The sequence below is a fragment of the Arvicanthis niloticus genome, chromosome 1 (assembly GCF_011762505.2).
Source record: "Arvicanthis niloticus isolate mArvNil1 chromosome 1, mArvNil1.pat.X, whole genome shotgun sequence".
In the NCBI taxonomy this organism is placed as follows: Eukaryota; Metazoa; Chordata; class Mammalia; order Rodentia; family Muridae; genus Arvicanthis; species Arvicanthis niloticus.
Window position 1 is genome coordinate 73,788,689 of NC_047658.1, and position 13,419 is coordinate 73,802,107.

Sequence of the window (13,419 nt, forward strand, 5' to 3'; positions counted from 1 at the left end):
ACACACCTGTAATCTTAGCTGAGGAGCCTGAGACAGGAAGATTGCAAATTCAAGACTAGCCTGAGCTACTTAAATAATTCAAGGCTAGTCTGTGCTACATAACAAGACTCTGTCTCAAAGGCTACACAAAATAAATAAACAAATGTTAAAGATAAAGAGAAGTTCTAAGTATTATGTGTGGTAACAACTATCAATCTCCACGTGTAAAATACTTTATGTATGAGTCTCCAAGTTTTCTGACTGTGTTGACTGACTAATGAGTCCAGAAAAACTACTTCCTGAAATATACAGATTTTTCTCATTAATGAACAGTCGTCTTGAGGCACTTATAAGGCAAACAACGTACTTACTGTTCACTGCATAACATTATAAATAGGTGAATAGTATAAATAGTATAAGTAGGCTTGTCTTATCTGCTCTCAATGTCAGTATAGAATCTTAAAACTCAATACACTCATAATCACTGAAGTCCTAAATGTGAAACCTAGGGGCCAGAAGAATTTCTTAAAAATCCAGTGATCCAGGTCACAGGATCTAGGCAGTAGGAATTTCAAAGAATGGAAACACAGAGAATTCTAAATAAGAATGTCCAGGTAAAAAATATGGAGGGAAGGAAAATGAAGAATTCTATGAATTTAAAGACCTAAAATAAGGCAAATGTGGCAATACTTTTTGTTTTAATTAATTAGTAATTAGTAATGAATTAGTATTAGCCTACCTCATGGGATAATTTTCAGCAATTTCCAAAAAACTGGAGAAAAAGACTTTAACAGTCTAGGAGTATTTTTACTGGTTATGAAGGAAAGATAGGTGAGTTTAGAACATAATGCAATGGATTAAATGATACATTGCAGGATGTAAGCAGATTAGAAAATAAACAAAATGTTAGCAAATCCAGTTAAATACAGTGTGCAGCCCACAAGCACCTGGAAGTCAGAGGACAACTCTCTTTCCACCATAGTTCCCAGGGACTGAAATCAGGGACTCAGGCTTGGTGTTGGGTACCAAACAGAGAACCACTGAGACATCTCTTTGGCCCAAGTTTCATAATTTTTCATTGTGGTCTAATAAAGCAGCCACCACCGGAGTCTCTTGTGAGCTTCCTAAAAAGCAAGGAAAATGACACATACACTCCAGGTCTAATGTCATTCTAGACTCACTCCCTACCATTGACTTCCAGTGGGGCTTCTTGTGTTCATAATGGCTAAATATGAATGATTTTATTTCCACTGCAGCATTTAGACTGCATCCTCATATATTTTTGTTTGTTGAATGGTTGGTTGGTTTTTTTTTGTTGTTGGTTTTTTTTTTTTTTTCTTTTTTTTTTTTTTTTTTTTTTTTTTTGTTTGGCTGTTTTTTTCAAGACAGGGTTTCTCTGTGTATCTCTGACTGCTGGAACTTGCTCTGAAGAACAGGCTGTCAGTGAACTCAGAGGGATCTGCATACCTCTGAGTCCCCAGCGATGGGATTAAAGGTGAATGCCACCATACCTGGCAGATTTTTTTAAAATAAAATTGGTTTCTGCATAGCTTCCACCCAATATGAACTAAACCACGTATGTTATACATTGCATTGGTAAATTTCATATGCTGTTTGAGTTCACTAAGAAGTTGATTTTGGAAGTGGGGTTGACTCACCCACCCTACATTTCATACCCATCATATTTGCCTCAAAGTGTCCTCTAAGATCTCTCTAATTCTGTGACAGGAAAAAAAAGACAACAGAAAAACAGGCCAAGAGAAAAATAATGTGGCCTTCAAGGAAGCTTCTTTTGCAGTGAGATCTATAACTCCAGACTTACAGTTGACAATGAAGGACACAAAGACTTCTATTACATCTCCACCCCACCCCTGATAAAAAAAAAAAAAAAGCAGTCTAGATCCGAAGCTATTGAAGAGAACTCTTCAAAATTGTGGCAGGGTTGCTATAGGGTACCTCTCCACAGTGATGAATTCTGGCATGGGCTGAGGTGCAGGTGGAAAAGGACTCAGTTTTCTTAGGCACTGCTCGCTGAGAGTCTGACTACACTCCAGTGAATATATGAATATATGGCCAACATAAATTGGACTTGAGGGTATTTTCCTCCTCCTCCTTCTCCTCCTCTTCCTCCTCTTCCACCTCCTCCTCCTCCTCCTCCTCCTCCTCCTCCTCCTCCTCCTCCTCCTCCTCCTCCTCCTCCTCCTCCTCCTCTTCTTCTTCTTCTTCTTCTTCTTCTTCTTCTTCTTCTTCTTCTTCTTCTTCTTCTTCTTCTTCTTCTTCATCTTTTTCTGGTTTAGAGGATGCCACAAGGGTGAAAGTTGGTCCTGAGAGGACTGGGTAGAGACCATTATCAGGGTGCAAATATGCAAAATTTCCAAGATATTGATAAAAATATTTTCTTAAGTTTTTTCAAATGTGCCCTTGGGAACAGCTTGAAAAAATTTCAAACAAAGGTCACTGCTCTTTACCTCACTCTATAGAAGTGCCTGTGGTGTGGGAAGAGAAACAAGATCAACCAAGGGAAGCATATCCTTGGAGAGAAGTTTCCTTGGAGAGGAAGCTCAGTCAGAACTTCAACTGAGTCTCCACTTCCCCTAGTCAGCATCTGCAAAATGTCTGCAAGCCCCAGGTTTGGTGATGTCACCTTCTCCTGAATTTTTTTTTCCTTTTATTTGAAAGCCTCGCCTCAGAGGACACTCTGTTAACAGCAGGATATTTTACCTGGAACTCCAGCTGACTGATTCAGTTTGATTTCCTCAGTCAATTTCTGCTAGATGTTTTGAGCATCCTATCTGATGATGTTATCTATCAGTGTGTCTGTCTATCGCTTGCTTTTCTGTTGGTTTGGCTTGTTGTATACTTAATAAGTTCACCCATTCAAAGCCCAAAGCATGGCAGGCAGAAATCATTGTCCATACTACACAGAACTTCACGTCATTTTGTTTCATACAAAATAATGAGACATGAGTATGAAAGCACAAAAGCTGAACATCCCTTCTGGAGATGCTTGCTCCAAGAGTTAGGGAAGTACAGATGAATCGAAAACAAATTACACATGAATCCATGTAAATAAGATACAAGACTTTGAGTTTTATGAGGAAAAACATATGCATGATCCTAGGACAATGTCACCATTGAGACTTTCAGCAAGATGAAAAATGACAAACTCTTTGTGAGTTGTAAACTGCTCACTCTGCTGTTTGTAAATGGAACCGATTATGGATCAAGGATGCAACTTCTTCCAAAAAGACCTTGAAATATTTATGGAAAGACAGATAGGGGATTTGAGCATAGACAGACTTGGTGTCAAATCAAAGGTGAAAGTGCAACACACACACACACACACACACACACACACACACACACACACACACACACACGTACACACCCCTGCACCAGAATGGCTCACGAGCACTTTAAACTCAAATGTTCAATTCAAACGCTGAGCTAATTTTGCTATACGGCAGCATCAGAGAACAGAGTACATCTGATCAGTTTCTGCTTTAAGATCCATGTTTTTGGTGATGTCATTTACCATAAAGAAAAACATTGCAGATACACTTTGTATAAAGGGAGATATCCTTTGTATAAAGAGCTCTGGTGGCTTGAACAGTCTGGTGTGCAGTGCTTACAAAAAGGCTGGTTTTGAATTTCTAAATCAGTTTTTGAAAAACTTAATTTTGAAGGATTTCTGCTTCATTTGTGCATGTGATTCCATAATTATTATATAAAGTTTTCCGAGTTCAGAATTACACATATAGACCTCTGCATGCATACTGTGTCTATTAATATATACTGTAATCTTTACAACTCTTTCTTCTCATCTGTAAACTAAATTAACTGGCATTACTCTTTCAAAAATTATTTTTATTTAAATATGCTACTCAAAGGAAACCAAATTAGGTCATAAAATTTTTAATTTTTCTTCAAGCATACAATTAAAAAATAGAAAGAAAAAAAGAAATGATTCTATCTAATCCAGCAAGTACAGGGTAAAGGGGGAATAAAGAGAGATGTTTGTCTTTTTTTTAAACTCATTTTCTCTAAACAAATAAAGGAAAAAGGAAGAACAATGGTTTGAAGACGTATAAGCAAAAATTTTAGTGATTATAGAAGAAAGGATTAGGACTGATCAGTACTTTAGCAAAGAAAAGTATTGCTTCTAATAAAGAAGCCGTGAAACGCAAGGATGTTGGGAAATGGCCCTCATTCAAATATCTCTCGGTAAGTGATGCAAACCTCAGCTGTGGTATTGCTCATTAGCACTGAGATCAACCATCTCTACCCAGCAAAGTGTATGACAGTTCAGCAAAAGAAGCCTTGATTTTTCCAGAGGTTTTGGAGATCTCTCCCCTTTTCTCTTCAGTTGTGTTTTGTGGATGGGTAGAATGACCATGTTTCAAATAATTGGGAATTAAAAGTTTCATCAGATCAACGTTGCCTGAGTTTAGCTTTCAGTACCCACTCATTGTGTCTTTCTCAAAGAGAAGAAAAGAAGGAACTTGTCCTGGATCTGCTTGGTCTTCACTCCATAAACAACTGGATTTAGAGCAGGAGGGATGGCCACATAGAAGTTGGCAAATAAGATGAGAACATTACGAGGAACACTGTGCCCAAAGCGATGAGCAAGGATGGAGAAGAAAGCCGGTGTGTAGAACATGAGGATGACACAGACATGGGAGCCACAGGTGCTCAAGGCCTTTTGACGGGCACCCTGGGAAGAGAGCAGAAAAACTGCCCGGAGGATGAAGATGTAGGATACTGCAATCAGGATGACATCTGAGATTACAGTCATGAGGGGAACAGAAAACCCATACCAGATGTTGATAGAGATGTCTGCAGAGGAAAGCCTTGCAACGCCTATATGCTCACAGTATGTGTGAGGAATGATTCGGGTCTTGCAAAATGGCAACCGCCTGAGCAGGAAAACATCTGGCAGGATGACTGAGAAGCTCCTCACAATGATGCTCACCATAATCTTGACAATCAGCTGTGGAGTCAAGATGGTGCTGTACCTCAAGGGCAAGCAGATAGCCACATAGCGATCAAAGGCCATGGCTAACAGGATAGCCGAGTCCACCACAAAGCTGAAGTGGAGGAAAAACATCTGACTGAGACAACCAGAGAAGGTTATTTCTTGGGACCCAAACCAAAGGTTACTGAGCAGTTTGGGCACTGTGGCAGTGGACAAGATGAGGTCTGTGCTGGCCAGCATGGACAGGAATATAAACATGGGCTCGTGGAGGCTCTGCTCCACTGCAATCAGGTAGAGGAGAATGCAGTTGCCTACAATAGCCACAACATAGATGACACAAAAGGGAATCCCGATCCAGATGTGGAACTTTTCCAAGCCGGGTATGCCAAGAAGAGTGAAGGAAGTTGGGTTGTAACAGCTTAGGTTATACATATCCTCTGTGGTGTCTGCTGGTTCTTGAGCCTGAGGACAGAGGTTCTTTTAGAATCACTTATGAAAGGTAAATGTTCAACTCTGGTGCAGAGAACTGGTGACAAATCAGCATTCCTGCTTCGAAGCACCTCCTATTTCCAAGATGAAGAAATACCTGTAGATTGCTTGCTCATTGCCCCTTCGATATGCCAGTGGCTTCACTTCATTGCCTACATATTCGTATTAATTTATAGACAATATTAAAAGAAGTAATTTCTGTAAGTCAGGAATTACATATGATTAAGACTCTAAAATGAGCACATTTTTAAAAGGTAGAAAGTGCCAAATGTAAGAGAGGAAAGAAACAGAGTAAGAAAAGAAAGGGAAAAGATAAAAACACGAGTATTAAAAATACTGTGCTGTTAGGACAGAGTACTGCTTTTTCAGAAGACCTGAATCCTTTTCTCAGCACTGTAACTCCACCTCCAGGGAATCTGACTTCCTCCTCTGGCCTCCACAGGAACCTGCACTCATGTGTATGCACCCAACATTTAGACTCCACTTGTAGACACAGAATTTAAAATAAATCTTAAGTTCAGCTATTTTGTTTTTTGTTTTGTGCTGTACTGAATGAAGCTGAGCTGTAAGGAAAGAGAAGTGACTTTCGTAAGGTAAATTTGATATTTATTATTATTACCCAGACAGTACATTTGATGAAATAAAATGGAGCATTTGAGTGCCCAACATGGAAAGATAATAGAAGAATAACGGTGAGAGAGCAGATTCTCATTCTGGGTGGTGTGGGAGCTTCTGCCTCAGGGATTGAAATGGGCTTTATTTAGCTTATAAGCTTTTGAGGATGCAAACATAAGAGTGTGTGTTCTCCTGAGACACTTGGAAAGGGGTGAGCAATATTAACTCAAATATAGGAGAAAGCCATGAACACAAAGCATGATTTTTTTAAAAGGTGCTAAAGTTTGGGCACTCAGGGCCAATGTCCTAAATGTTAAAAGGTCTCTGGTCTCCATTGTTAGCAGAGGAGACATTCCTACTGCTGGTATGGAGGAAGCTTATACCACCAAAACAAACAAACAAACAAATGAACAAACAAACACCCAGCCAGACAGAGGAGTTTGTACAGGTAAAGTGCCTGCTGAGTCTCACTTCCTAGAGCAAAATTAAAGAATCATAAACAAGTTTTGCCTCAGAGTTTTCTTTTTCTGCTCTAACGGTGACTAGACTTTGAGAATCTGTAGCTTTTTATTCAATAAAGCCACCATTTAGGGACGGCACTGACACTGGAAAACACCCTTTGTATGCTAACTCTGTTTCTGTGATCTGTTTTAGCCAGTTCTTTTCAGATGGAAGGGAAAGATAATCAAGACATCAAGGAAGTCAGGAAGTCCCCTGTTGTTAGCACCTACAGATTGAGAGCCATCCATAGGTAAATGTTAGAGTTGGTGCTTATCCAAAACAATTAACCATAATAAAGTTACAAAGTCATTCAAAAGTCAGGAAAGTGACTTGTCAAGGAACTCATAACAGTCTACACTAGGACCTGTAGTGGGGATCTGTTGTCTTATGCCCAGAAAAAGAAAGCTTAGGGCTACTAGGCTTTGTGACATATGTTCTAGGCCACCAGTCAGTGGTGGTGACCTGCTCTTTCTTAATTTGTTATCTGCATTTGCCTTAACCAGTGAGCACATTACATCCACCTGAGAGAGACGCAGATGGCCATGGGTAAATGGATGTTCTTGTGACTGTGTGTTCTGAGTCCCATCACTTCACCTGGTACAGAATAAACTACCAAAAGCACAGAACTTTTATAAATAATGTACAACAGCAGGTGTTCCATGATATTCTCCCTAGAATGACAGCTATGTCTCTGGCTGATGAGCAAGGATACTCTGGAAGACTCACGATGTCAAAACATCTCATTGATGATAAAGTTTAAGTTCAGACTATTATAGCACAGATTTGCTGTTAACCCCATCACAGTTCAAAAAAAAAAAAAGAGTCAAGGGAATACATCTAAGAGGGAGAATGAAAATAAGTATTCATCACTGAAACTATGAAGGAGGGTAGGGGTAGGGGTTCAGGGAATCAGAACCATGGGTTTTTTGCTTTACTCGGAACTTATTCTCAACTTATTTCTTTCATCAGAAGACCTCTACTGAATCCTTGATATTTTTCTGAGTACATTAGTTGCTCTGAACTTGAAATCAGCAGTGTCCTACAAAGAGGCCACTATCTTATCATAGAATCATTGATATTGGGCCAGAGAGAAGGCTCAGCAGGTAAAGGTACTTGCTGCTAAGCCTTCTGATCCGAATTAGATCCCTAGAATCCACACAATGGAAGAAGAAAACTGACTCACACAAGCTGTTCTTTGACTTCCAAATGTACATTTGGAACAAATGCATATACGTACATGCGTGTGTGCATGTGCACATACCCATGCACATGTGTGCATGCACCCCCACTCACATAAGCACACGAATAAAATAAATGTGATTTTAAATTTTCTTTAAAAAGAATCACTGATGTCAAAAAAGATCCCTTTCTCCTGCAGACAAGTATTCAGAGCACAATCCCATAGACAAAGAATGAGCTAGAAACTGTGTAGTTTAATAATTTCACAGATGTGGGGAAGGATTCCTCCTTACTAACTGATTGCATGTCAACTTACCCAGCCTGGACTCTCTTGGTTCACAGGAGTGATGGAAAAAATTTGGAAGAATTTTTTTTTACACTTTCAGAAGGGAAAGATGCTACTGAGAAGTAAATGAAACATTTATGCACAACTAAATTCTCAAGAGGTAAGTAGGATGAAGTAACCTCTCCCATTCCCATTCTCACACAAGGGATATGACTAATGATATGTTATTTCCCTTGAGGAGTGATGTAGCTTGCATGTTTTAAAAGCCTATAGACATTGTGTCCCTGGAAGGTTCATCCAGAAACAAGTCAGGCAGTTAGTTGAGACAGAATCCTTAGATATCTAAGAGTGTTCCTGTAGCTTTAGAATCCTTTAATCAGTCTACATAAACTTGTGTTAATGTTTAAATAATATTACCAGGTTCTAGAGTCTCGATATTGAAGAAGAAACTTTGTAATTTGTTTTCAGTTTTTACATTGCTTTTTCCAGTCCCTTTCACTGACAGTTTCTCAGTTTTCAAGTAGACACAAATCACAAATACAATTGAAATAGTGATTTCATAGAAACAATATACCAATAGGGAAATATTTGGTAACTTTATTTTATGGAATGCCTATACTATAAATATTAAAAACATATTTCATAATTCAGTGGGATTCTTTTCCTACTAATTTATCCAGTTATAATCTACATATGTACTTAAAATAAAATACCCTTTATTGTATGAAGATTATATAAGTATTCTATAGATAGTATTTAAAAAACAGTAAGGGGATGGAGCGATGGCTCAGTGGTTAAGAGCACTGGATGCTCTTTCAGAGAAGTTGTGTTCAAATTACAGTCCCCACATGGGGACTCACAAGCACCTATACCTTCAGCTCAAAGAGTCTGATGCCTTCTTCTGGCATTTGCCATCCCCACAAACATATGATGCACACATCAGGATAAATGTGTACATATAAAATAAAAATAATTAAATAAATGAACCACAGCATACTCCATGGTATAAAACAACAGAAATGTATTACATGACCTTGCTATTCAAAAGTCCGGAGTTTTAGTGCAAAAGGTAAAATGTTGAACAAGCTAGTTTTCTTTGTAGAATCTTAAAAATAATTCTCTTGCTTTTTCTCAGTGTTTCCATTATATCTTCAAAGTCTTGAACATCATTATGTTCCTTCTTGGGATTTAAAAGAATTATTTTTATAGCTTCATATGTGTAACTGCATCTTTATTACTGTCTGTCCCTCTCTCCTTCAACCTCTCCTATGTATCCTCTCATTCCTAAGTTCATGATCTCATCTTTATTATTGTCATATTTCCCTGTCTACATTGGCTTATCAACTGGTGTTGTCAATTTTAGTCAGAAAACTGTATTGTTGAAATTTCAAGAATGTGCTTTCCCTGTCATGTCTAGGGGAAAACATTTAGGAGCAGGCATACTGGAACTCTGGCTCGTATACGTTATTCCTGTCTTCATATCAAACCCAAATTGTCCTTAGACTCTCATCTTCTGCCTTTCTTCCCACTGTTTAACAAACCTTGTGATTACATTCAAGAAGTTTGGATTAAACAAGATAGCCATCCCATTAGAGAATATTAAATTGGTTTATATAATTATATTTGAAGTTCAGACCATTAAAGGTGATAGACAAATGAAAATAGTTACATTTTTCTTTAAATGTGTATCTGTTGGAGGATGCATGTGCAAAATCTATAAAGAAATCAATTTAATAATATAAGTTACATAAGGTGACATAGAAAAATAAGAAACACACTTTTCATGAAGAAAATACTATAAAATAGCCAATATGTACATGCCAAGGCTCCTATTACAAATTCAACCATATGTAAATAAAAGTCTTAGTTTAAAATCCATATACACCTCTAAAATGCAATACTGAAATGACTTAAAATTCAAGTCTTGTCAAGAATGTTAAGAACAGGAAACATGACAGAAGAGGAGGTGGAAAGTATCTAAGAGCTGGAGGAAGGTGTGAAATGTTAAGGAATGTTGTCTACAGAATTGTGGTGATTTGAATCTGCTTGGCCCATGGAGTGGTACTGTTAGGAAATGTGGCCTTGTGTGAGAAAGTGTGGCACCTGTGGGGGTTGGCTTTGGAGATATCCTGCTATGCTCAAGATTCAGTCATTGCAGAGGATAAAGAAAGGAGTCTTCTCCTGGCTGCCTTTTGTTCAAGATGCAGAAAACTCAGTCCTTCTTCAGTACCATGTCTACTTGAATGTGTCAGAACACTGCCATTCTTCCTGCCATGATGATAATGGATTGAACCTCTGAAACTGTAAGTCGGCCACATCAAATTTGCTCCCTATCAGAGTTGTCTTGGTCACGGTGTCTCTTCACAGCAATGTAAGCCCTAACTAAGAGTATAATATGGCCATGGTACTAAAGAACTCTTTATTCTGTGAACTCCTTGTTCTATTCTGCTCTGTTCTACTCTGCTCTGTTTTTTTTTTTCACTTATGAACTGTCAGCATCAGCGATTATCTATATGGAACTGAACCTATCAATATTCAGTCATAGAGGTGCAAGGAGTTCACAAAGCCCATCAGTCCCTGAGAATTTGGAAGCCATTGACTTGTTGGCTGCTAGGGAATTGAGACATTTTCTTCAGTTGTATAGCTGCTGGTGAGGGTCCTGTAAAAATCTCTAATAACACCTAACCTGTGAAAATAGAAGAAGGTAAGTTAGGAAAAGAAAAGAAATCAACAGGAAGCAGGCAGGGATATAAAAGGGAAATGGAAAGACTGTATACAATCAAAATACATATATACATATATACAAATATTATAAGGTAATCCATATTATATATAATTAATATAGTCTATAACAAAGGAATTCAACCTTTAGGTAAATTCTCAAGAAAAATAAAAGATATATCTACAAGAAGAGTTGTACATGTATGTTCATAATACATCTTTATTTGATAATATCTAAAATTCTGAGAATATTTATCTGTCATAGAATCATAAATAAATTCATTGTATATAGTCATACAAAGGAATGCTAATCAATAATAAAATGAAACAATTCATCAATACAGATTAGATTATGTAATATATGAATGAAGAACAAAAGTACTAAGTTAGTTGAAAGAAGCCTTACAAAATGGAGTTTATATTGTTGGACTCTTCTTTTTTATTGAAAACAAATTTGTTCATACAATATATTCTAATTATTGTTTCCCTTCCAGTAACTCCTCTCAGTTGCTCTCTCCCTGCCCTTCCATATACCCTATTTCTGTCTCTTGTTAGAAAACAAAAAGACATCTAAGGGATAATAATAAAATAAAATAAAATAAAATAAAACAAAACTAAAACCAATTAGAATAGGACAAAAAAAAAAACCAGAAAGAAAAGGGCCAAAGAAAAGGCACAAGAAACACATATATACACCAGAGACATATATGTTTATACCCACAGGAATCCCATAAAGACACAAAACTAAAGCCCATAATATACACAAATATCATATAGTATGAACATGTTGGTTTCATTCCAGAGATAGAAGATTGGTTCAAAATAAATAAATGCGATCTAGTGCATAAATGGACTGAGGTCATAAACCATGTGAGCCTCCATTGATTTAGAAAAGGCCTTTGACAAATTTTAATACCCCCTTAGGATAGAAAAAAAAGCTATGAGGAAACTAAGAGTAGAAGGAAATTGCCTCCATATAATAAAGGCTATATATGGTAGCAAATGTTGTATGCAATATCCTAAAAATGAAAGCATTTCCTCTAAAATTAGAAATTAGTTCCCCAGCCCATTTGGCCCTCCTAGACCAGGCAGCAGCAGGAAGGACTCTGTATTAGTGTGACTATTACAGAGTCCCTGAGGCATCCCAGCAGAGTCACCGACTATCTTAATAGGCATCAGTCTGTGTCACAGTTTATGTACTAAGAAAAAGTAGAGATATTAAGAATAGTTTAAAATTTTAAACCTGAAGATATGACCATCAGGCAAGATTTACTGCTTTTACTTAGCTTACTATTATGAAATTAAAACTCCACAGAAATTATTAGTTTGATAATTGGTGGTATCCTCATTATACATAATTCTGTCTTTTTATTTTATTTTATATTTTTATGTGTTCTGTTGGTTTTATTTGCATGTGCAAGTAAGTTTTTTGCCTGCATGTGCAAGTAATATCCTTGATCATATTCATAATAGCTGTTTGTGTTTTAGCTATATTGCAATTCTCAGTACCTATTATAATAGGACTGTTGGACTCTTGTGGAAATTGATTGCATTTCTATACTTTGTGTCTGGTCATCTGGCTTTGGGATGATTGTAATTCTAGGTGCTGATATATGGTCTTGTCATTGTTGAGTGGATATTTTGTTCTTTGGTTTCTGTTGTCCTCTCTCATTCTTAGGAGTGTGGTGACTATAGGTTACCTGGTAGCAACGCTTCTGAGTTTCTGCCAGGTGTGGCCACTGGGGTTCCCATGTAGAATGTTTCTTGATACTGGGAGCTGGCAGGAAGGGGTAGGGATAGACTAGAGTCAGGGAGTGGGAACATCTAAGAGGGTCTCCCAGAGAAAGAAAAGCTGGATTTGCCCCAGGATCTTCTGTATCCCCTGGGAATAAGGGCAAGGAGTCAGGACAGGTTTTATGCCTGTGGTCTGCTATAGGTCTGGGGATAAGACTGAGCCACTGGAAATGGAGAGGAGGAAAAGGATTAAAGACTGCTTATTTGATTCCCAGTCTTCTTGGCCAGCTTGTTCCCAGATAGAGAGTGACTCTAAGTATTGTCAGCTGACTCAAAAAGAAAGGATGAGGAAGGCTGGGACTTGGAGGATCTGAGGATTCTCTAGGGAATAGAGGCAGAGATGAAGAAGCAGCCAGCACGTAGTTAAGACTGAGAAATAGTAATTGGGGTACAGGAAGGATTATGAAGATGGCTTACATAATTCCAAGGCCAGCATCACTACCAGGCTTCCAGAAAGAAAGTGCCTCTGTTATTGGTGGCTGAGAACAAAGGATGGGTTGAGTTTCAGGTCCCAAAATATTCCTTTTTTTCAAAGTCTGGTATTTACACAAAAGGCAGCATTCTCTCAGGGACTTGAAGATAGTCCCTACTTGCTAAAATCGATCATTCTCCTTATCTCTGGCAAAAAGGACATGCGTGTCTTCCATTAATGTATGAGTGCTGTGTGTATCATACGAAAACACTTGCTAGCCTCTAGGCCCTCTCAGCAAGTACCAGTTACAGAGTCGTTCTGGTTGGCATACCCCAACACTACCCTAAACCACTCCAGCCCAGGAGCTTCACTTCCTCATGCCTGTAATCACTGTACTCAGGCATTTGAGGTAGAGGTATTGCTAGAAGTTGGAGACCATCCTACACACTTGGTGAATTCTAGCCCAGT

General features: G+C 38.1%; 1 protein-coding gene across 2 annotated transcripts; it reads right to left on the reverse strand.

Annotated features, from left to right (window-relative positions):
- Positions 1–3,352: 3,352 nt before the first annotated feature.
- Positions 3,353–8,117, reverse strand: LOC117722574 (olfactory receptor 52H1-like). Of its 2 annotated transcripts, none has more exons than XM_076915449.1 (2): positions 8,055–8,117; positions 3,353–5,595 (listed from the first exon to the last, which is right to left on the reverse strand). In XM_076915449.1, the coding sequence occupies exon 2, from the start codon at positions 5,384–5,386 to the stop codon at positions 4,445–4,447; it is 942 nt and encodes a 313-aa protein (XP_076771564.1). In that variant the 5' UTR covers positions 5,387–5,595; positions 8,055–8,117; the 3' UTR covers positions 3,353–4,444. The 2 variants fall into 2 exon arrangements, with proteins under 2 accessions (XP_076771564.1, XP_034377696.1); XM_034521805.2 differs by having other exon boundaries at positions 3,353–5,416; positions 8,055–8,116.
- Between the last annotated feature and the right edge of the window lie 5,302 nt (positions 8,118–13,419).